The sequence below is a fragment of the Papio anubis genome, chromosome 7, assembly GCF_008728515.1.
Source record: "Papio anubis isolate 15944 chromosome 7, Panubis1.0, whole genome shotgun sequence".
Lineage (NCBI taxonomy): Eukaryota > Metazoa > Chordata > Mammalia > Primates > Cercopithecidae > Papio > Papio anubis.
In genome coordinates, this window is record NC_044982.1 from 144,279,518 (window position 1) to 144,301,827 (window position 22,310).

The 22,310-nt window shown below is 47.1% G+C and overlaps 1 protein-coding gene across 9 annotated transcripts in view; it reads right to left on the reverse strand.

The window, feature by feature from the left end:
• Window positions 1-22,310, reverse strand: part of STARD9 (StAR related lipid transfer domain containing 9) — a 148,516-nt gene that overhangs the window by 16,359 nt on the left and 109,847 nt on the right. For 5 of the 9 annotated variants that reach the window (XM_003900840.5, XM_017960556.3, XM_009210005.4 and 2 more), the window contains 6 exons: window positions 20,858-21,048; window positions 19,895-20,366; window positions 7,820-18,037; window positions 7,437-7,634; window positions 6,838-7,021; window positions 6,291-6,428 (listed from right to left, as the gene is read on the reverse strand). In XM_003900840.5, coding sequence (XP_003900889.4) covers window positions 6,291-6,428; window positions 6,838-7,021; window positions 7,437-7,634; window positions 7,820-18,037; window positions 19,895-20,366; window positions 20,858-21,048 — 11,401 coding nt within the window. Of the gene's footprint in view, window positions 1-6,290; window positions 6,429-6,837; window positions 7,022-7,435; window positions 7,703-7,819; window positions 18,038-19,894; window positions 20,367-20,857; window positions 21,049-22,310 lie in introns of those variants that run through there. The other 4 variants (XM_017960559.3, XM_017960560.2, XM_009210006.4 and 1 more) reach the window with 4 other exon arrangements.

A 22,310-nucleotide genomic window follows, 5' to 3' on the forward strand; every position in this document is an offset into this window, starting at 1 on the left:
CACAGTGAAACCCCATCTCTACTAAAAATACAAAAATTAGCCAGGCATGGTGGCGGGCACCTGTAATCCCAGCCACACCTGGCTAATTTTTTGTATTTTTAGTAGAGATGGTGTTTCACTATGTTGACCAGGCTGGTCTTGAACTCCTGACTTTGTCATCTGCCTGCCTCAGCCTCCCAAAGTGCTGGGATTACAGGCATGAGCCACCGTGCCTGGCCAGGGCATTTATTTCAACATCTTCTGTTGGTCATGCACTCAGCTTTTAAGGTTTCTCTGGGGTCTCCCTGGCTGAGAGGTGGTCTGTTCAATCAGTTGGAGACTTAGAATTTTACTTTTATTTCTCAATCAACATGCAAAAGTCAGTAGTGCTTCTATATACCAAAAGCAAACTATCTGAAAAGGAAAGCAAGAACACAATCCCATTTATAATAGCTACAAAAAAATAAAGTCCCTAGGAATAAACTTAATGAAAGAGGTGAAAGATCTCTACAATGAAAGCTATAAACCACCGGTGAAAGAAATTAAAGAGGACATGAATAAATGGAAAGATACCCCATGTTCATGGATTGGAAGAGTATTGTTAAAATGTCCATATCACCCAAAGCAATCTACAGATTCAATGCAATCTCTATCAAAATACTAACAACATTCTTCATAGAAAAAAAAATCCTAAAATTCATATTGACCCACAAAAGACCCCAAACAGCCAAAGAAATTATGAGCAAAACAAAGCTGGAGGCATCACAGTACCTGACTTCAAAAAATACTACCAAGGTATAGTAACCAAAACAGCATGGTACTGGCATATAAACTGTCACATAGACTAAAGGAACAGAACGGAGAACACAGAAATCCATACATTTACAGCCAAGTGATTTTTGACAAAGACAGAACACACAACGGAGAAAGGGCAGTCTCTGTGGTAAATGATGCTGAGAAAACTGGATATCCACATACAGAAGCATGAAACTAGACCCCTATCTCTTACCATATACAAAAAGGTTCAAAAACTTAAATCTTAGACCAGAAAATATGAAACTATAAGAAGAAAACATAGGAGAAATGCTTTATGACATTGGATTGGGCAAGGAATTTTTGGATAAGACCTCAAGAGCACAAGCAACAAAAGCAAAAATAGACAAATGAGGTTACATCAAACTAAAAAGATTCTGCACAGCTAAGAGTGAAGAGACATCCCACAGAATGGGAGAATGTATTTGCAAACTATGCATATGACAAAGGGTTAATATCCAGAATATATAAGGAATTCAAATAACAGCAAAAATCCCAAATAATCCAACTTTAAAATGGGCAAAAACCTGAATTCACATTTCTCAAAAAAAGACATTCAAATGGCCAACAGGTATATGAAAAAAATGCTCAACATCACTAGTTTTTAGGAAAATCCAAATGAAAACTACAATGAAATATCACTTCACTCCATCTAAATGGCTGTAATAAAAAGACAAAAAACAACAAATGCTGGTAAGGATGTGGAGAAAGGGGAACTCTTATACACTGTTGGTAGAAATGTAAATTAATACAGCCATTATAGCAAACAGTATGAAGGTTTCTCAAAAAACTAAGGCAGCACTACCATATGATCCAGCAATTCCACCACTATGTATATAGCCAGTGAAAATGAAATCACTATGTCAAAGAGATATCTACACTCCCCTATTTATTGCAGCACTACTCACAATAACCAAGAGATGAAATCCCCCTAAATGTTTACAGGTGAATGGGCAAAGAAACTGTGGTATATATACATAATGGAATAGTATTCAGTCATAAAACAGAATAAAATTCTGTCATTTGTGGCAACATGGATGAACCCAGGGACATTATACTAAGTGAAAGACACCAGGTATAGACAGACCACCACATGATCTTACTCATATGCAGAATCTAAAAAAGTTGATCTCTCACACCTGTAATCCCAGTGCTTTGAGAGGCTGAGGCAGGTGGATCACCTGAGGTCGGGAGTTTGAGACCAGCCTAGCTAATATGGTGAAACCCCATCTCTCCTAAAAATACAAAAAATAGTTGAGTGTGGTGGGCGCTTGTAATTCCAGCTACTCAGGAAGCTGAGGCATGAGAATCGCTTGAACCTAGGAGACAGAGGTTGCAGTGAGCCAAGATCACACCACTGCACTCCAGCTTGGGCGACAGAGTAAGACTCTGTCTCAAAAATAAATAAATAATGAAAATTTAAAAAGTAGCCAGGTGCAGTGGCTCATGTCTATAATCCCAGCATTTTGGGAGGCCAAGGCGGGCAGATCATGAGGTCAGGAGATCCAGACCATCCTGGCTAACATGGTGAAACCCCTTCTCTACTAAAAATACAAAAAATTAGCCACGCATGGTGGCAGGTGCCTGTAGTCCCAGCTACTCGGAGGCTGAGGCAGGAGAATGGCATGAACCCGGGAAGTGGAGCTTGCAGTGAGCTGAGATCGCACCACTGCACTCCAGCCTGGCGACAGAGCGAGACTCCGTCTCAAAAAAAAAGAAAATAAAAAAGTTGATCTCATAGAAGGAGAGAGTAGAATAGTGGTTACCAGAGGCTGGGGAGGGGATCAGGAAGAGGGTAATGGGGAGTGGTTGGTCAATGGGTACAAAGCTAGAAAGGAAGAAGAATAAGTTCTGGTGTTCTAAATACAATAGGGTGACTATAGCTAATAATAATGTAATGTATATTTCAACTTGGCTAGAAGATAGGGTTTTGTGTTATCACCACAAAGAAATGATACACGTTTAAAGTGATGGATGTGCTAATTGCCTGATCTGATCATTACGCAATGTATACGTGTATTGAAACATCACACTGTACCTCACAAATATTTACATTATGTGTAAATTGTAATAAAATAAGACTTTTTTTAATAAACAAGAAAGAATACTCTGGTAAACTCAGAAAGAGAAGAGCAATGAGGGTAGTGGTGGACTAACACTACCACAGGGTAGAATCTATTCTTTTTTTTTTTTTTTTTGAGACGGAGTCTCACTCTGTCGCCCAGGCTGGAGTGCAGTGGCCGGATCTCAGCTCACTGCAAGCTCCGCCTCCTGGGTTCACGCCGTTCTCCTGCCTCAGCCTCCTGAGTAGCTGGGACTACAGGCGTCCGCCACCCCACCCAGCTAATTTTTGTATTTTTAGTAGAGACAGGGTTTCACTGTGTTAGCCAGGATGGTCTCGATCTCCTGACCTTGTGATCCACCCGCCTCAGCCTCCCAAGGTGCTGGGGTTACAGGCGTGAGCCACCGCGCCCGGCTGGGTAGAATCTATTCTAAGCTTTGGTGTAAGGAAAAGGGACCCCTTAAACAGGTGAGGCAAAGATAAACTAACAAGCATTACGGGAACAACTGGACAGCCATCTGGAAAAAACACAATCAGATCCAGACCTCATATGAAGATGACTCCAAAAGGAACAAAGATTTAAATATGAAAAAATAAAACCACAGAAGTTCTAGAAGAAACCATGGAAGAAATTCTTTATAATTTTGGATTGAAGAATGTGTTTCTAGTTATTATTTATAACCTAGATACCATAAAAGGAAAACTGGCAAGTATATCTGCCTGCATGGCCCCAAACAAAATCAGCAAAGACAAAAGAGAATGAAGCACTGGGAAACAAACACTTATAGTTCAGATCAGTCAAAGGGCTATTCTTGCTAAAATACAAAGAACTCTCGAAATTGGTAAGAGAAAAAGAGAAATGAGCAAAGGATATGAACAGATGGTTCATGAAAAAGGAAATAAAAATATTTAAGCATATGAGAAAAATGAGATATAATTTTCAGAAAAAATCCAAACATTTGATAACATGTTGGTGAGAGTGTGGGAAAAGGTAAACTCTCAGCTATTACTGGTGGGAGTATAAATTAGCTCATCTGTGAGAGAAAATAGTCTCTATCAAAAATTTAAATGTATATACTCTTTGTACAAGTGCCCTTGTGGGAATGTATCCCAGATATATTTGCTTATGTACAAAATGATACATGCATAAAGTTATTCACTGTACTATTGCTGATAACAGCAAAAGTCTGAAAGCAACCCAAGTTAGAATACTGGTTAAATTACGGTGCAACTCTACAATGGAATGCTACGCAGCAATGAAAAAAATGAGAAAGTTCTCTGCATATTCAAATAGAGTTCCAAATTATACTGAGTGAAAAAAGATACATAAGGTATAGGACAAGTGAGCCGAGATCGCGTCACTGCACTCCAGCCTGGGGAACAGAGCAAGACTCCGTCTCAAAAAAAAAAAAAAAAAAAAGGTACAGGACAGTGGCATACTATGCTTTATTTTGTATGCATAAAGACCCCTAGGAGGACACCTTCCAAGAAACAACACTGCTTTCCTTGGGTGGGGTAAGGGAGAGGAACGAGGTAGACTGACAGCAGGGACAGGTACTTCCCTGTATCCCTTTTACAGGTTGAGTACCCCTTCTCCAAAATGCTTGGGACCAGAAGTGTTTTGGATTTTGAATGTTTTTGGATTTTGGAATATTTGCATATGCATAAGGAGATATGTGGGGGATAGGATCTGTGTCAAAATACAAAATTTATGTTGGATATATACCTTATACACACAGCCTGAAGGTAATTTCATATAGTGTTTTAAATAATTTTGAGAATGAAATCAAGTTTTGACTGTGTTTCAACTCAACCTGTCACATGAGGTCAGGTGTAGAATTTTCCACTTCTGGTGTCACAGTGCTCAAAAAGTTTTCGATTTTGGAGTATCGTGAATTTCTGATATTTGGATTAGGGATGCTCAACCTGTATATGTATATATTTGTACCCTTTCTACTATATGAATATATTATCTATATAAAACATCAAACTTAAAAACATGCAATAAAAAAGAAAAAAGGAAACACTATTCAGCTGTTAAAAAGAAGGCCAGGCACGGTAGCTCACACCTGTAATACCAGTGTTTTAGGAGGTCGAGATGGGCAAACAACTTGAGCCCAGGAGTTTGACACTAACCTGGGCAACATGGCAAAACGCTGGCTCTTAAAAAAATAAAATAAGTCAGCACTAGATTTACTGATATGCAATGATATCCCAAAGATATTTTTAAAAGAAAAAGCAAAGTGAGAAAGTGAGTACAGTATACTCCCATTCATCTGCTTTACAAAAAGACATATATACATCATCCCTGGAAATACACATCAAACTGGAGTAAATGACTGCTTCTGGGGAAAGGAAATAGGAGACTCAAACATGCACCTGACATTGGATGTCCTTTGCTACTGTTTAAATATTATTTTTATTAAATGACGCTGTATTTGTAAAATGAATTTCAAATGTTCATCCGCAGCCAGATCTTACCTACGAGCTGTAGATTTCCAACTGCTCCACCTGGATTTCTCACAGGCACCGTCAACTCAGTAAGTACAAACCTAAACTCATCATCATCTACACAAAACCTGGTTCTCCCTCCAGTGTTCCTTGTCATTGTTCACATGGCCGCCCTTCAGCTGCTCAAGTCAAAAGTGTGTGTGCTGTTCTCAACTCCCCACTCTGCCTTCCTCTAACACCCAACCAGTCACCAAGTCCCGTAGATCTCTCTCTCCATTACATCCACCTCTGTTCGTCTTCACTGGCAGTGCCCTAAAGCAAGCAATCATCTCTCAGCAGCCTTTTCACTTTTGGGAAGTCACACAATGAAATGGATTAGAAAGGGGCCAGAACTCTCATTATAGTTCACATGATTTTCTAGTTCCTTCTCATGTCGTTTTCCTGTCTCACTCTTTACATTCCAACCACACTAACCTTCATTTAGTTCCTCAAACTCTTCGTCCTCAAGGCCTCACTTGCTAGGCCCACATCTTTCCCGATAACAGCACCACTAAGCTTTTACTGCATTAAGTACCTCGTATCCTTTTAGTCTCAGTCTAAACGCATTCTTTTCGGAATATCTCTGTGACCTTCCAGACTAAGTCAGACCCCTGGTTTTATGCTGGTTTAGCAACCCTCCTTCAAACAATTTACTGCAACAATAACTGAACTATAAAATCAGTTGTTTAATATTTATCCCTCAGACAGCCTAAGGACAAGAACAGTTTTGCTCACCGCTGTATCCTAAAATGACACCCACAGAATAAACATTTGTTGAACGAATGAATAAACAGAAGAGGCAGAGGGCAAACTAAATGGAAAACCAAAGGCCGGCACATAAGAAGGGCTCATGTCAGCCGTGGCCTCTAGGAGGCACAGCGTCCCACCCAGACTCTTGCCTTGGCAGTCTGGGCCCTTGGCTCATTCCCAACATCTGCCTACTCACCGCATTCTCTGGGGACTGGAGCTGGCCTGACAAGGCTGGGCTGCTATTATAGCCAGAGGTCATACCAGATGAGAGGCTTCCATTAGAGCTGGTGCACAGGGAGCTGGAGTTGGCCAAGGTATGTAGTTTATCCTCTTCCTGGGAAGGACAAATCACCATTTACCAGCTTCTGACGTGCCCTCACTGGCTATGCCCTCTCCTACCCAAAGCCACCCCTTCCCTGCTCACCTCTACTGCTCCTTTGTCCACCTCCCAGGGCCTCCCTGACTTAGCCTCACATGCCCTGGCTTCCTCAAAGCCACCGCTGCTCATATTTCCCCATACCCTGCACTTCACACCAAAGCCTTTCTCCCAGGCTGTGGCCAGGGAAAGGAGCTGGTGTGATGATGTAAAAAGAGAGTGAGCCCAGCTTTGAGTTGACAACAGGGGTCCCACAGCCTCCTCCAAATGTTATGCATGTCCCAAGATTCAGAGGTAGCCACAGTGAAGGTGGACCAGTCTGAGGTCCAGGCCTATCCTGAAATCAGAGGCTTGCCCCACTCCACACCCTCAACAGCTGGGAAACGATCTGCTGGTGGATTCTCAGCTTCTCTTGTTCAGTCTGCTCCCGCAGTTGGTCTCGGGCCCGGGCAATCTCCTCCTTGGCCTCCTCATGGGCCTGCTGGTAGTCTCGCAGCATCAGCTCTATGTCAGAGGGTGGCTGAGCCGACCTTGACACCGACTCTGGGCTTCTGAGGAAGATCACGGGGTGGAAAGAACACGGTGGGTGGGTAACAGTCCTGGTCTGTCCATCCAAGGCTAGCTTGGGTGATACCACCTTCTTAAAAGACCCATCCTCCATTTGCCCACAGGGTTTTAAAGTTTGATTTTTTAGCCTCAGGAGAGGTTGCTGTACAGAGAGAACCAAGCCACCTTGAGACCCAGGCCTGCAGACTTGCATAGCATGTCAGAGCCCTTCTGTCCATCCTTTCCTGTGCCTTCTCTCTGCCCAACCCCTCCCTCACTCCATTCCCTTCTATGTCCTCTTTCCACATACCCTGTTCTCAGATAGAGAACCCTCCAGGATGCTAAAACTTCAGCTCCTGCTCTCCACACTCCCCTCCCGCAACAGAGCCTGCTTCCAGCAGGGTTCTGGGTCCACCCTACCTGGTGGTTTCCACAACATCCTTCCTCAGTTGCTGCAGGTATTCTCGGCGTCGGCTGGGCAAGTCAAGATCCCAGACGAAGAGCTCTTTGTTGGGCAGGAGGCTCAGTTGTTTCTGCGGGCTAAGGCTTCGCGTCCGGCAGAAGTTCCCAAGTCGCTCAGCCCGCTCTCTCCTGAGGGTCTCAATGGCTTTTTTTTGCCTGAGGCAAAACATGATTCGCTGAAGCTGGCCCTGAATGTCCTTCACTTTAAGAGCTATCTCTGACCCCTGGAAAATCCCAGAGACGAACCAGGGCAGAGGAAACAGCAAGCTATTAGCTTTCTGGGGTTCTCTTTCCTCACAGCCCACCCCTTCCCCTCCCAACTCCAGGCTGGGGGCCCTTACCGTGCATGGAGCTCCTTCCAGGTGGATATCACAGGTTCATCAGCAGCAAGCGCCTCCCCTGTCCCACTCTGCAGCACCTGGAGCAGGGCATCGGCCTCCCCAAAGCCGTGGTGCAATTTCGCTTCTGTGAGTTCCACGCTGAGTGAGAGGTTCTGGGCCCCAACTTGCAGGGGGATCTGCTCCCCCTGGGACCACTCAGGGTCCTGGCTGTGGTCATTAGGAGGTTGTGGGGTGCTCTGTTCCTGCTTTTCAGAGCTGAGATCACCGCTGGCCCCCAGCTCCTCCTCAGTCATGTCCACTCCCCCAGGTGAGCCCTTCTGAACTCCACACCAGTTACTAAATTTGTTATGCGCCGGAAGGTCCCTCAGACTGTGGTGCTGGGGCTCAGGGGCCATGCACATCTGGCAACTGGAGCACAGTAACCCCTCGGGTTGGCAGGCCTGAGGGAGGCCCAAGGCGGAACCTCGGAGCCCTGCAGTATCAGTCAACTCAGAGACAGGGCAGGGGCTGAGGTGCTGGAGGCCTCCACATGAAGAAGGTCGGTCCAGAGTGCGTTGTGGTTCCCCTGGAGATGCTGAACTCTCACCTCCATTTTCTGTCCTGCTCCGCCACTGACTTGGCTCCCTACCGCTCAGTGGGCCACGCTCCAGGGAAGCCACCTCCTCAGGCACAAAGCTGTCGGCCAGCATCTGGCTCCTGTGCCTCAGTGGTGGTGGCAGCAGTCTACTTTGGACCCCAATCGTGGTACTGGGCTGAAGCTGCTGAGGGTGCTGCCCTAAGAAACTAAATTGGAGTTTTGGACTCTGTTGTGGGTTGTGCGGGGAGTGTAACTCAAGGAAGGACCTCCCATTACTCCTCTGTAATACACTTCCACCTCTCTGGGAGCCGCCCAACTCATCAGTGGTTTGGGAATAATTATCCATCGGAGTCCTCGGGGCACCAACAGGGTCTGGGCTGGAGTCAAGCTTCTGGTGGCCTTCAACAGGGTGAGCTGAAGGGGCTGAGAGGGTCAAAGAGCCTGGGGGAAGACCCAGCTCTTGGGTGCTGGCACTAAGAGTGAGGATTGGGGAGGAGGCCCTGTCCACCAACAAAGCGCTGGTGGGGCCCAGCTTCTTCTGGACCCTAGGGTCCCCAGGGTACTCTGAAGTACTGGGAAGGAGCCCTGGGGAATGACAGGGGCTGGGACTGGGACTGCTGACAGCTATGCAAGACGACTCCTCTGGCTGGGAGCTGGGAGGCAGGAAAGCATCAGAAACTGAGGGGCCCATAGAAGGAAGATGCTGCCTAAGCGGGGCTTTCTGAAACCTCAAGTGGGATGAGGGTGTTGAAGGGTTCTGGGGCTTGTAGGGAGTGCTTTCTTCCTGAAGATACATGAGCTGTGCCATTTTCTGTGCTGTTTCCTCTGCCTCTCTCTTCTGAGGTACCCCTGGCACATCTCCCTCTTCTTGAGACACAGTTGAGGTATGTGAACCCAGCCCTTCAAGGATCACATTGGCCCCCTGAGGTTCGGCCTCTGAAGCCTGGAGGCGCAGGGTGGGTGAGGTGAGGTCAGTCTGGCTGCCTTCATCCACAGTGGTCTGAGTAGAGCCATCCATCATCAGGGCCTGTGGGGCTTTATCTGGGATGTCCCTCTTGGTGTTCTGCTCCCTTCTGGCCACACCTGGCTGGGAGAGACTCCCAAGCAGCTCTGAGGTACTGTGCAGGAGCTGTGAGAGGTGGAGAGACAGAGTGTGCATGCTGGTCCATGAGGCCAGATCAGAGGCTGATGCCGCGGTAGCTTCAGGCTGAGCAAAGGAGATGTCAGTGCTGCTCTGGTGGCACCTGCTGCCGAGGGTCTGTGTGCCCTGTTCGAATATGTTCATCCTGGTCTGTCCCACAGGGCAGCCTGCCCCTGATGGATACGGCAGCATAATCTCATCCGCTGGACCTGCAGCACTTCCTTCAGCCAAGGGGGGCTTACTCCTCAGACAGTCTGCTTCACCAGAAGGGCCCCTGAACTGGGGTCTTCTGTCATGACCTAAAGTGGGGGCTACTCCTTCAGAGCTCGTCAGGATGTGGGGGTCTCCTAAAGAAACTGAAGAACTCCCTGGGAATACTTCCCAGGCCTCATTTGAACCTTGGGCATTCTCAGTGCTGCTGTGTGTGGTTGACAGATCGAGAATATTGGCATAAGTGCTGAGGTGAGAGTGTAAGGGGGAGTTCTGGTCTTCTAGGCCATTGTCCATGCTGGAGCACCGGGCCACATTTGATGGTGTCAGGCCCTGGGGTTTCTGGCTGCAGGAAACATCGACCGTACTGCCAAAAACATATTGCTTCCAGCCGATACGTGCATGCTCCTCTGGACGCCAGGGCAGGGCATAGGGACTGATGTCACTGGAGCCAAAGTGCAGCATTCCTTTGTCCATCTGAGAGCACCAATTTTCTGGCCTAACCTGGACACCCAGTTTCTCTGGCTTTCCCTGTTGGCCCTGTTCCAAAGTACCAGACATCCAGCTGGTCATGAAATCAGGGGTTGGCATGTGTGAGAGGGTAGAAGGCACTGGATAAGGAGGGGTGGCAGGCTTCAGGGGCCTGTGATCAGTAATGCCATCATCCAAGTGAGATGAGGCTTTCTGATTGCTGTCCTCAGCCTGCAGAGATGTTCTTGCCATTGACTTTCCTGTGGAATAGCCCCTGAGATGTGGGTTCCACAATCTGTCAGGCCCCTGTGTATCTTCGTCTGTAGGGGAAGGAGGCTCCACACTCAAGTTTAGCTCCTGAAGAGAACGAGAAGAGCTGACAACTGAGATCTGTGGTGTGGGGGAGGACTTGGAGCGTTCGGGGCCAGAGAAGATTGCAGTCATGGGAAGTGAGCCCCTGTGGTTGAGGGCTGGCTGCTCTCTGCCAGTATAGAGGTTGCCAGGCCCCTGAGAAACAGGCTGTGGTGTTTCATTTTGCCTCAAGGACACAGTGGCTGGGTCTTTGAAGCCCTGTGATAAAATCTTGGACACAGGAGGCTTGGCCACAGCCACCTCCTGTCTCCTAGTATCTAAAATCTGACAGCTATCTAAGCCACCTTCATCAGAAGGAAGCGGATTCATACCCTGGGTGAAGCCTTCACCACCACCTGAAGCCTGGTCTCTGTGCTGCTCTTCTTCCTGCCAGCGACTGTCTTCCTGGGGGCTGCAGGTATGTTTTAACCTTGCTACAAACTTGGCTTGGGAATCCAAGCAATCATGATCTCTCAATTCAGTGGAAAATTGTGGCTTTTCCAAAAAACATCTGGTGGTATTTTCAAAACATTCATGTCGTGGCTCTGCCACCAACTTGCTCTCCACAGACCCTTCACTTAAATCCAGGGTGTGTGGTCCCGGAGTTGTTGCAGGTGGTTCTGGACTGGTTTGAGACACCTGTGCATTCTGGTCACCTACAGAGCTGTCCCTAAACTGCCTCAGTGGCTCAGAGTACATGCCTGCAGGGAAAGAGGTAGCCTCAAGTTCTGTGCTTGCTTGGTTCTCAGCAACCTTTTTCTCAGGAGCGCCTATTAATCCTAAGCTTCCATCAGTAGCTGAGTGGCTGAAGGAACTTGTCCTCCTCACATCAGAGGCAGAAGGGGATCTGCAGCCTTGAGCCCCAGATAGGATAGCAGCCACAGTAGAGGGCTCACAAGTGCTGCTCTCTGTTATACTAAATTCCCTATTAACATCTCTGGGCTCAAGGCCATGTGTCAAGAGCACATCAGGTCCCCTAGAAGAGGTCTCTCCTGTCTCATCCATTTCATAGGCCCTGGAAGGTACTCCACAGGGTGGGTAGACAGTACGTAGAGCAGCCTTGAAAGGCTCCTTCCCCAGGTCACCACCCCTACAACACAGTAAAGTAGAGGAATGGCAGGAATAAGAACGAGTAGCAACAGGTTGAGAACTGCACGGCTGTCGGCAAGGAAGAGTTCTGCTCTCTTTTCCTCTAGAGGCGCTGAGAGTCCTGCTGCCTTCAGGGTTCCTTGAGAAGACAGGGCCATGTAAAGCTTCCCTTGGATATCTGCATGGGGCTCCCTCTCCAATACCCTCAGGATTTGGGCTTGGTCTTTGATCTGGCAGTGGAGTTGGTCTGGAATGTTTGCTGCCAGCCCTGCAGATTTCTGTCAACCCAGACCCAACACTCTCCTTCCACTTCACACACTGCTGTGTGGGAGCTTCCAGTTCAACCCCTGTCAGAGCTCCAGGCAGAACGGTATCTTGTTTGGGATTTGCCCTACCTTCTTCAAAGCCAGTGGAAGCCTCAGGGCATTGGACATGGTCTTGCTTAGGCCCTGAGGGACTTGTAGAATTCTGAACATCACAGGTCACAGACTGACTTTCAAAATGGGCTGTTTTTTCTTCCTGTGCAGTCACTAACGAATTACCTGAAACTTCTCCATATGTGGTGTTTAGAGCTCTGGGTTCCTGATGCTCTGGGCTGCTGTCCTGACTGCCAGCGGGTATGCCCTCTGCGGTCTCCTGCGGAACTGACTGACTTAGCTCATGCAGAGTCACTCTAGGATCATCACAAGGGGCCTGAGAAGATAAGGCAGCCACTACCTGCTTTGATACTACCCTCCTGACCCCCTCCACAGGTGCTGAAGAAAGAAGACTGTCTGGGGCCAAAGGATCAACAGAGGAAGGCGTTCTGGTTGCATCTTTCTTTTTCTCTAGGATTTCAAAAGAACCAGAGTGACATATAAACGGTTCACTTGTTCCTGCGAACTGCCTCAGTTCTCCAGCACAATGTTTTTTGTCTAGAGCAGGGGCAGCATGGGAGAAAGCCTGCATAGGATCCCACGGCTGTCTGTCAGTTTCCGTATTGGGCAGAGATTGAAAGCTGTCTGCAGACAGAGGTGTGGCCTGGACTTTCCTCTCATCAGTTGACAGATCTGTCTGCCCTGCTTCAGCAGATAGAGATGCCACATGAAATCCCGGTGCTTCACCCTCATTCCTGGTCTGGTCTGATGATGACAGTTCTATTTGTTTACACTGAGGCCCGCCAGCAACCCCTGAAGGACATTCAGGTTCTAGTAAAGTTTCACAGTAAGAAAGGACTGTGCCTCTGGCCACAAAGTCATTAAGCTGCTTTCTCTGGGCCTTTGCCTGTCTGATCTCCTCCAAGATGGCCAGACACATGGATGCATAGTCAGAGGGCTCCAACAGCCTAGGCTCCAGACTGGGCACCCTCGGCAGGGAAACAGGTGCTAAGGAAACACTGCTGGTCAGTCCAAGGTCCTCAGTCTCCTTCTCTGCCTTCTGCCTTGGCTTGCTGGCTTGGTCATTATCCTTTTCCAAGGAGAAGCTGACCCTCTTTTCAGGCTGGCTAGAGACCTTGTTCAGTGAACTGACTCCTATTTCTTTCTGCACAGCCACCTCAGCTTCAGAAGCAAAATCTTCGCTGGTACTGAAACCCAGCAAGGTGATTCTGAGGTCCTTTCCATGGTCTTGGGGGCTGGTGCTTGCTGAGATCTTGTCCTCTGTCCCCAGAGAAATGCTCTCTGGTACACCAGATTGACTATGAGATCTCATGGCCATGGATCGCACAGACCCACACCAGGCAGTGTGTGCCTCAGAAGAACCCCCTCTAACATTTCCTTCAGGGCTGTGGCCTCTGGTCTCTGTACTCTGGTCCTGATGATGTACTCCAGTTACCAAGGGACTGTTATGAATTTTCAACATTGTGAGATCCAGCACACAGTCAAGTGAAGAGATGCCTAGAACACCAGGTACATGAAGACAGCTTCTTGGCCGCCTTGGAGAATTCAAGGGCAAGGTATTACTCAGGTCTTGGTGAGGAGGAGCTGTAGAGAATTCGGTCCAGCTTAGTAATGGGCTGACAGTTTCCTGGCTGAAAAATGTGTCCCTACAAAGCTGGCTGAGACTAGGAAGTTTCTGAGTCACTTTATTTTCTTCCTGTAGGCTGCGTCTCCTTTGCATAGGCATTTCTTCAACTTTACCTTGAGCTTTTGGCTCCTCTTGGTTGGAACTACTTAAGTGTTCAGCAACTTGGCTTTCCTGAAAACCTTTCACAGTCTCCAATTCCTCAAGACTTCCTAAGCCCCAGGGCTGCTCTTTGAGACTTGCTGATGCTTTTACCAACTGGCCATTATTCTCAGAAGACCTCTCTAGCCTGGGCTGCAATGGCAGAGCTCTAGTCAAGGCTTTCATTCTCTGTGGGCGAAAAGAAGTGTTGGTGAACGCTCTGCAAGTTGTGTGTTTCCCTAAAGACTCAAAAATATCCCTGGCAAGTCTGTCTGATCCAGCTGGGTGGGTGTGCTCTCTCACAGGTCCACTCTCTTGTACACCTTCCCTTGACCTGAAGGGGTTCAGGGTGATTTTCTGGACCTGGGGATGGTTCCCAGTGCTGTTAACCTCTATCTCTCCAGCTTCACTATCCCTAAAGACAGTAGCATCTGTCTGTCTTGGAGAAGATGGTTGATCCTTAGAGGTCAAAAGGTTTCCAGAGCTGTCTGGCCTAAGGGCATGGTCAGTCTTCTCCTGCTCCTTCTGGTCCTGGAACACTGACTCCTTATCGACACCTGGTGTGTGGGAAGCATGAACCTGCTTATTCTGCTTAGATTCAATTTCTAAGATGCCATTTTCCAGCTGCATTACACTCCTAATTAGCCTAGCCATTTCATCAGTATTATTAACTCTTTTATTCTGTTTCTTTTCAGAAGGTTCTCCGTTGGGATTTAACATTTCTTGTGAGTTTCCAGGACCCTTGCATTCACCGGGGTTTCTTTCCTGAGGGCATGTAACTAACTGGAACCTCTCATATGCAGGCTTTGTGCCTGGAAGCTTAAACTCTTCTGAGCTATCTTTGGGATGAAGAGCTTTTTCAAGAAGCCTAGTTTCATTTTTCCCTTCCCACTTAGGGGTTGGACTCTCATCCTGGGCCACCATCCCTGGGCTGCTTACTCTATGATGTACTGATCTAGACTTCAAAGAAACAGCACTTTCCCATGGCAAGTCTTTCTCAAGGCCTACATTGATGGTCTGCCTCAGAACTGTATTCTGATCCAGCTCTTCTTCCTCACATGCCTCAGATTCGAGAAAGAGGAGGAGAGGCTTCCCAGACTCAGTGCTGTCTGAGGAAACACTGCAACAGGACTGAGCAGTGACCTCTCCTCCTTCAAGTGCTGGAAAACTGTGTTTATTTAAAATTCCAACTTGATTTTCAAATTCACATACTTTTGTGCTGGTAGAGGGGAGAAAATGTCTGTTCTGAGTAACAGAAGAATAAACTGAATCACGGCTTTCTTCTGTAATATTTCCAGGGCATTTACCTGATTCTCTGATGACTTCCCCGGTATTCAGATCTACTGGTATCTCAGCTGTGACCTGCTGAGATGAGGCAACCTTAGAATTCTGGTTTTGTAACAGCACTGGCAAATTATTCTTCAAATAAGCATCTTGGAGAGCTTGGCGGTTGTGACCAAAGCCCCAGGCTTCCCTGGGGGGTGGGGAAGGTACCCTTACTTCTCTGCAAGCTGGAATCTCTAAGGCAGTTTCTGTCAGGGCATCCCTGCTTTTGGTCACATAGAATGTTTCCAAGAGTGGGGGCTGCAGGGAAGATGACAATGGATTCCAGGCAGCAGAGTGAAGGTATAGCTCTGGACCTGAAGGAAAGGCAAAGGAGATATTTATGTGTCTTCTAACTGCTTCCTTAGAGCTCTCCTGGCAATCTGTCTTCTCTTCCTCTAGTGGGTACTGGCTGTCAGGACTTAATTGCCCTGGCTGGACTGCACTATTTTTCCTGAGAGGAGCCCAGCCTTGGGGCCAATGGTCTGCTTTGGTGGCTGTAGTGACATTACTGTGACAAGCGTTCTTCTGGAAAAAATACTCATCAGAGGAAGTCATCAGTCCAGGTTTCCTGCAACTCTGAAGGCATTCTTCCAAGTTGTTCTGCTTGACTTCACATGCTTCTGTCATGGAACCTGGTATCGTGTTCCCTACTGCAAAGACCTGTGCATTTGTAGATCGAGAAGCAGCCAATGATTCTAAGTCTGCTGAATAAGTTTCGTCATAACTCACCTCTTTCTCACTAGTGCTAAAGAAATCTGAAACACCTTCTAATTTGGCATTTAAACTGTCCTGTTCTTTCTCTGCCCTCAAACGCCTGATTCTGGATAGATGGATTGGAAAGTTGTTGAGATTCAGATTGCTAGATACCTTAGGGCCCACTGGCAATGAAGTATCTCCTCCTTCACCAGAAGCTTGGGCCAGGGAACCAGAGTCTTCCTCAAGGTAGGGGAAAGCTGGCCTGGGCGCTCCTATGGCCTCCAAAACAGGGTGAGAGAGTTCAAGGAGGCACTTTTGCTGAAGGGCAGACCAGTCCCTTTCGTGGGTGCCGCCTACATGAGTCAATGTGGTGGCAGAGGCAGACAGCACGTTTGATACACTAGAATTGTGGGATGCTTCAGAGCTGCCCTGCTGGGTCGTGTCATGGATGCATCTGCCCTGAAAAGTGCCATCAGCTCCTGGTTGAATAAGCTTTTGAATTCCCCAGAGAGACAGCCTCGACGTATCAGAAGCAGACGCTGTGTGCTCATCTCTTGCAATGCAGAGCAGCTCAGTACTGCCTTGGTGCAGTTTGGAGCTATATGGCAGAACCGTTTCTGCATCTGATGGCTTTAGTTCCTCAGTATTTAGCCAGTATCCAGGTCTCTCCCCCTTACAGTGGTGAAATTCCTGCACATCAGGACTTGGACATAAAGAACCCACTATTCCTGGGGGGCTGCTGGGGTTGATCTTAGAATCACAGGAAAACCAGGAATCCATGGACATCAGTGGGCTCTCTCTTGAAAGCTGCATGCCTTGGAGAGAGTTGGCCTGTTCAGAGTAGCTTGGCTCTCCCTGTGACTCTGCCTGCTCACAATGGGGTTGGAGCTCACAACGGGGTTGGAACTGAGGATCAAGGTAAAACGAACTGCTCATTGGCAGGACGGCATCCAGCCTAGCTGCTGTTCTGTAGTTGATGGGACCAAGCCTGCATATTGCCTCTTGGTCCATTACAGGCAGATTGGAGTCCTCCAGGTGCCAAAAAGTCTCTGTGGGTATCTCATCAGCTGAACCAGGGAAAGGTTCTTCTTGCTGATCTTCCGCTAGTTCTTCCTCAGCATCAATCAGGCTATCCAAGGAGAAGCTCCTGTGAGTTTGAGCAAGTAGGTCACTGTCTGAGGGTGCAATGAAGCCCCTCACAGAAGCTCTAGCTCTGGTCCTGGGGTGGCCATGGTGGTTGGTGGGATGATTTCCCCCTAGCCTGTTTTGTGGGCTTTGGTACCTCTTCTCAGCCAGTGAGTCCTCAGATATTTGGCTGTCGTCACTTTCAGAGTTCTCTGGCTCTGGGAAATCCCACTTCCTCTCCTGAGGGTCCTCTGGCTTTAGCGGCTCTATCAGGGCTTTGGTATAGACACACGAGAGAGAATCCACTGAGTAGTTGCTATCTGAGTCAGAAAAATCATTGTCTTCTCTTGAATGATCCACTACTGGACTAAAATCTGTGAGTGGGGCCATGGTGTCTAGGTCCCTCGTATTTTGTTGTCTCTTCAAAGGACTGCCAAGAGGCAAGTGAGAGGACTTTTTGGTAATATTTCTGACCCTAGCTGCCAGAACCCTCTGATGCCTTTTTGATGCCCTGCTTAGAGAAGGTGGTTTGTATTCTGTCCAAAACGTCTTGACTGCCTTTCCATGCCCAGCAGTCTGCCTGGGTCCATGAGGATATGGGGAATTGCCACTGGCTCCCTTAGCAGCCGTGTGGGTCCCAAGGTTACCTTCTTTTCGCCACCCAGCTTGTGTGTGGCTAGGGTCTGCTAGTCCTTTTGCCCCTCTGGTCTGGGTAGTAGAGGTGAGGATCTTTGGCTCATGCCTTGGCTTTAGCTTGTTAGCTGATTTCCTCAGAGATGCTAAGCCCTGGATCACCATCTGATGGGGCTGCTTACCCACCCTCTCCATTTCCTGGATGCCAACAGAGTTGGGACTCACGGTGAGCCAAGTGTCTGGAGCTGAGGCTCCCTTCCTGGACAAGGCTGCTCTGGCTGTGCAGGGCTGCCCATGGCCTGAGGAATGCAGGCCGTTCTTGCGGAGACACCCTATCCTTGGAGGGTAGGAAGCAGCCTGTGACAAACACTCTTCTGATGATGTTTTCTCTGATGTTTGGTGAGTAGGGTCAGGCATAGGTGGTAATGTGGTAGAGGGATCCCAACTTAGGAAAATGCTGTGAAGACAAGGAAAGCTATCTCAGAAGACGTGAGGTACTACTTCCTGTGAACAGAAGGAGGTTAAAAACAAGGCCAATGTCACTGTCTCCTATTGACTTCAGAGCCAGAGAAAAGCTGCCTAGGTATTAAAGGAAATTGTGGACACTAGTCCTAGCTCTCCAAGAAGCTCCAGGCCCACACTGTTCCTCAATTTCTTCATCTTATTAAAAAACTGAACTGAAGTGGCTGGGCGCGGTGGCTCACACCTGTAATCCCAGCACTTTGGGAGGCCGAGATGGGCGGATCACGAGGTCAGGAGATCGAGACCATCCTGGCTAACACAGTCAAACCCCGTCTCTACTACAAAAATAAAAAAATTTTAAAAAATTAGCCGGGTGTGGTGGCGGGCACCTGTAGCCCCAGCTACTCGGGAGGCTGAGGCAGGAGAATGGCGTGAACCTGGAAGGCGGAGCTTGCAGTGAGCCAAGATTGCACTACTGCACTCCAGCCTGGGCGACAGAGCAAGACTCCGTCTCAAAAAAGAAAATTAAAAAAAAAAAAAAACTGAACTGAAGCTAATCACACTTACAGGGAAAGTTTCCTATTAATAGGCAATATGAGGAATAGAGGAACAATTTAAATGGTATTATAAGGAAGCAAAAGATAAATCTATAGAGTGATACATATTCTACAGAACTGTAATTATCAATAATATGAAGTAGTAAAAATAATGATTACAAATAAAACAAGAAGAACGGTTAAAAGAAACCTGAAAAACAACAAACAAATGCAGCATGTAAATCCTGCTTGGATCTTGATTTGAAAAACCAACCATTTTAATGCTGAACCATGTTAGAGAAAAAAGAGAGAGAGAAAAAAGAAAACTGTAAATAGTTTTAGGCAAGCAGAGAAATTTGAACATGGCCTAGGTTTTAGAATACATCAAATAATCTTAATTTTGGTAGCTGTCACAACACTGTGGTTACAAGAAAAGTCCATTTTTTTTAGAAGTATATACTTAGAAATACAGAACTAAAGGGACAAGGTGTCTAGAAGTTGCTTTAAAAAACTTCAGAAAATGGGAAGGTAGGCAAGTGTGTAAAGCCTAATAATCGCTGAATAGTATCAGTGATACATATACTATTCTTCCAACTTGGCATATGTTTAAATTTTTTTCATATTAAATTTTTAAAAAGCCCACCGAGTACTTTGAAGACCAGAGAGGTGAGCAAACATAACACCAATAGACGTTAATTGTGAACCTCCTATGGACGAGAACCTGTGCTAGGTCCTGAGGATATAAAGAGATATAAGACAGAAACCCTTGCTCCAACGAGTCTGGGAGATAATACAGCCCGGCCTTGATGGCATATAAGGGGTAATGGAGAAAAGAAGGAAGGTCCCAACTTGAACCTGGGAGTCAAAAAGAGAGCTTACTCACCAGGTGGGAGGTGGGGTCAGAAAGCTCACTTGATGTGGTGGGTCAGGGAGGGAGGTGGTGTAGGAGTCAAGAGTCTGGTTACAGGCATGACAAGACTGAGGTGTGACTTACAAAGAAACATATATGGATAGTCCAGGTCTAAGGAACAGATGAAAAATGAGGCCGAGATCCTTACTCCTAAGATATTACCAAAGAAGCAAGAATTGCTGCTTGGAGGGTAAGGAAGATGGGAATGGCCTGAATCTAAAACGATATACACAGAAGGAAGAAGAGTAGCCAGAAGACAGAAAAAGCCATGAGGAAGAGAGGACTATACACATCCTTCCATTTCACAGACTGAGGAAATGAGGCATGGGGAAAAACAGAACACTACCTGGGCAACAAGGTTGTAAACTTTAACCAAGTGCTTCCAGGTGACAACTACTGGCTCTACCTGTGTAGCTGGGGCACGTGCTTGCTGCAGAGCCTTTGGGGGCTCAAAGAACTGCAACTCGTCAATTTGCTTCTACACTGAGGCCGTGGGACTGTGGCATCAGGGCTGGGGACCTGGTATGGGGGCTCCTGGGTGCTGTCATCCTGGAGCCAGCACAATGTCGTGAGCTGCTCCAGTCTCTTCTGGGCCTCCAGCAGCCTCTGCTTTTTGATGATTCTCTCTAGCTGGAATGAGACCTTTTTCCGCCGGACATTCCGCTCTGCTGCCCGAAGAGTGTGTCTCCGCAGGAGCTGCAGTTGCACCACCCTTTTCTGACTTTGGACAAATGGGGATGGCTGAATCTCAGGATCTGTCTGAAGCCACGCATCAAGTGCCACAGATGCCTCAAGTTCTTTCTCTGCTACATGGTCTTCTTGCTGCTGCTGTTGCAAGCTGGCCAGCCAGGTCTCTTCTCTGAGCAGACACTGCTGGTCTGGGAACCAAAAACACCCAGAGAGAAGTTCAGCATCTCCTTCCCTGCTTGTGGCTGCCTGGACTCAGACACCTCCAGCCATGGCTGGACCTGTGTGGAGTGAAAGAGCTGGCCAAGGTGATATGGCAGGATGAGGGCTGCAGGGCTACAGGGCTCCCTTACCACAGGGTAAGGGAACGAAGACCCTCAAGCCTCAGCACAACAGTGGGCACATGTTAGGGCAGGCAGTAGTGTATGGACACATAAGCAAATGAGGAGTGGTAAGTAGTAGGTCCATAATTCTGAGGACAATAAGGAAATTAGCTTCCTTATTCTTGCTTCCAGCCCTCTTCTTATAAGAACCTCTGGTGTCTAAAAGAAAAGAGAACATCTAATACCAAAGATTCCATCATATCACAAAGAAAACCAAAGAGAGAATACAGAAGGCTGAGGAAGCATGAAAATGAAAGAATAAGGAAGTCAGGCAAACACATTAAGTGGTGGACACCTACTTTCTTTAATCTGCTGGCTAATCCAACTTTGGTCAAATTCCAGTTCCTTCTCAGCTTGAATCTCTTCTGCTAGGATTTGATGCCTCAAATCCTCCACGTAGCTCTGCTGCTGCTGAATCTGGGCCCTGTGGGATGTCTCTCCATCCCTCGGTGGCTGACGGTCCTCGTCACATTGCTCTTCAAGTGCTCTCCTGTCACAGAAGCAGCTGAGGTTACCCAACAGGAAATGCAAACCAAGCTCAGGACAAACTGACAGCAGTATAAGGCCTTCCAAGAGAGCCCCTGCAATCAACAGGGTAGAGAGTGCTTTGGACTTCTGGCAACCTTGGACAAACAGGCATGGTGTCACAGGCAGGTCATGATGTCACAGTGCAGGAGGGGAGAATGGTCATTAAACTGACGTATTCTTAGAGTTGTGGGGTTTAGCAGAAACACAGATCCACTGTAGATAAGGAAAATCACCAGGAAAATTGTTCTTTTTAAAAAGACACAAAAACATTTTCGCTAAATTCAGAAGTTTGGTCCTTTAAAAAGAATCAAAAGGTGTCTGCTAAAAATATGTTGGAAACACTCAGTAAAGCAGAAGCTCCAGAAACACTCTCTCCTACATATTCAGAGATTGTTACTGCATCTCCATTCCCTGAAACAGAAATCCTCTGTGATTTGGTAGCAAAAGCCAGCTGATAATTTACACACACACCATGCCTGTGTGTGTGACCCAAAACACAGCTGGTCTCCACTTGAGAGCTGTTTTCAGTGAATAAGCCCTGGAATAGGATCCAAGAGTTTTAGACTCTACCACACCTTTCAGAAATATATACTGAAGCATTTACTGGTGAAATATGTCAAGAATTTGTCTAGATCCAGTGAGAGGGAATGAGGGAGAGTGAGTATGGATATAAAAGAACTAAGATTAGCCATGAGTTGATAATTTGTGTTGTATTTGAAGTCTTCCATAATAAACAGCTTTAAAAAATTTTAGATTTTTTTTGTTTTTTTGAGACAAGGTCTCACTCTGTCACCCAGACTGGAGTGCAGTGGCAAGATCTTGGCTGACTACAACCTCTGCCTCCCGGGTTCAAGCGATTCTCCTGCCTCGGCCTCCCAAGTAGCTGGGATTACAGACATGTGCCACTACGCCTGGCTAATTTTTGTATTTTTAGTAGAGACAGGGTTTTACCATGTTGGCCAGGCTGGTCTCAAACGCCTCACCTCAAGTGATTTCCCCATCTTAGCCTCCCAAAGTGCTGGGACTACAGGCATGAACCACTATGCACCATGCCCGGCCTAAAAAATTCTAGATTGTAGTCATGCCTTACTCTGCCACCAGGTTCCTATATGACCATAGATGATTCAGAGGCTTACTCTGGAAACTGGCAGCTTCTACTCACTTGCCGACCTTTCCCTGGGGTCATGCAAGGACCTCAAATGCTTTTTCTGCAGGGTATCTTCA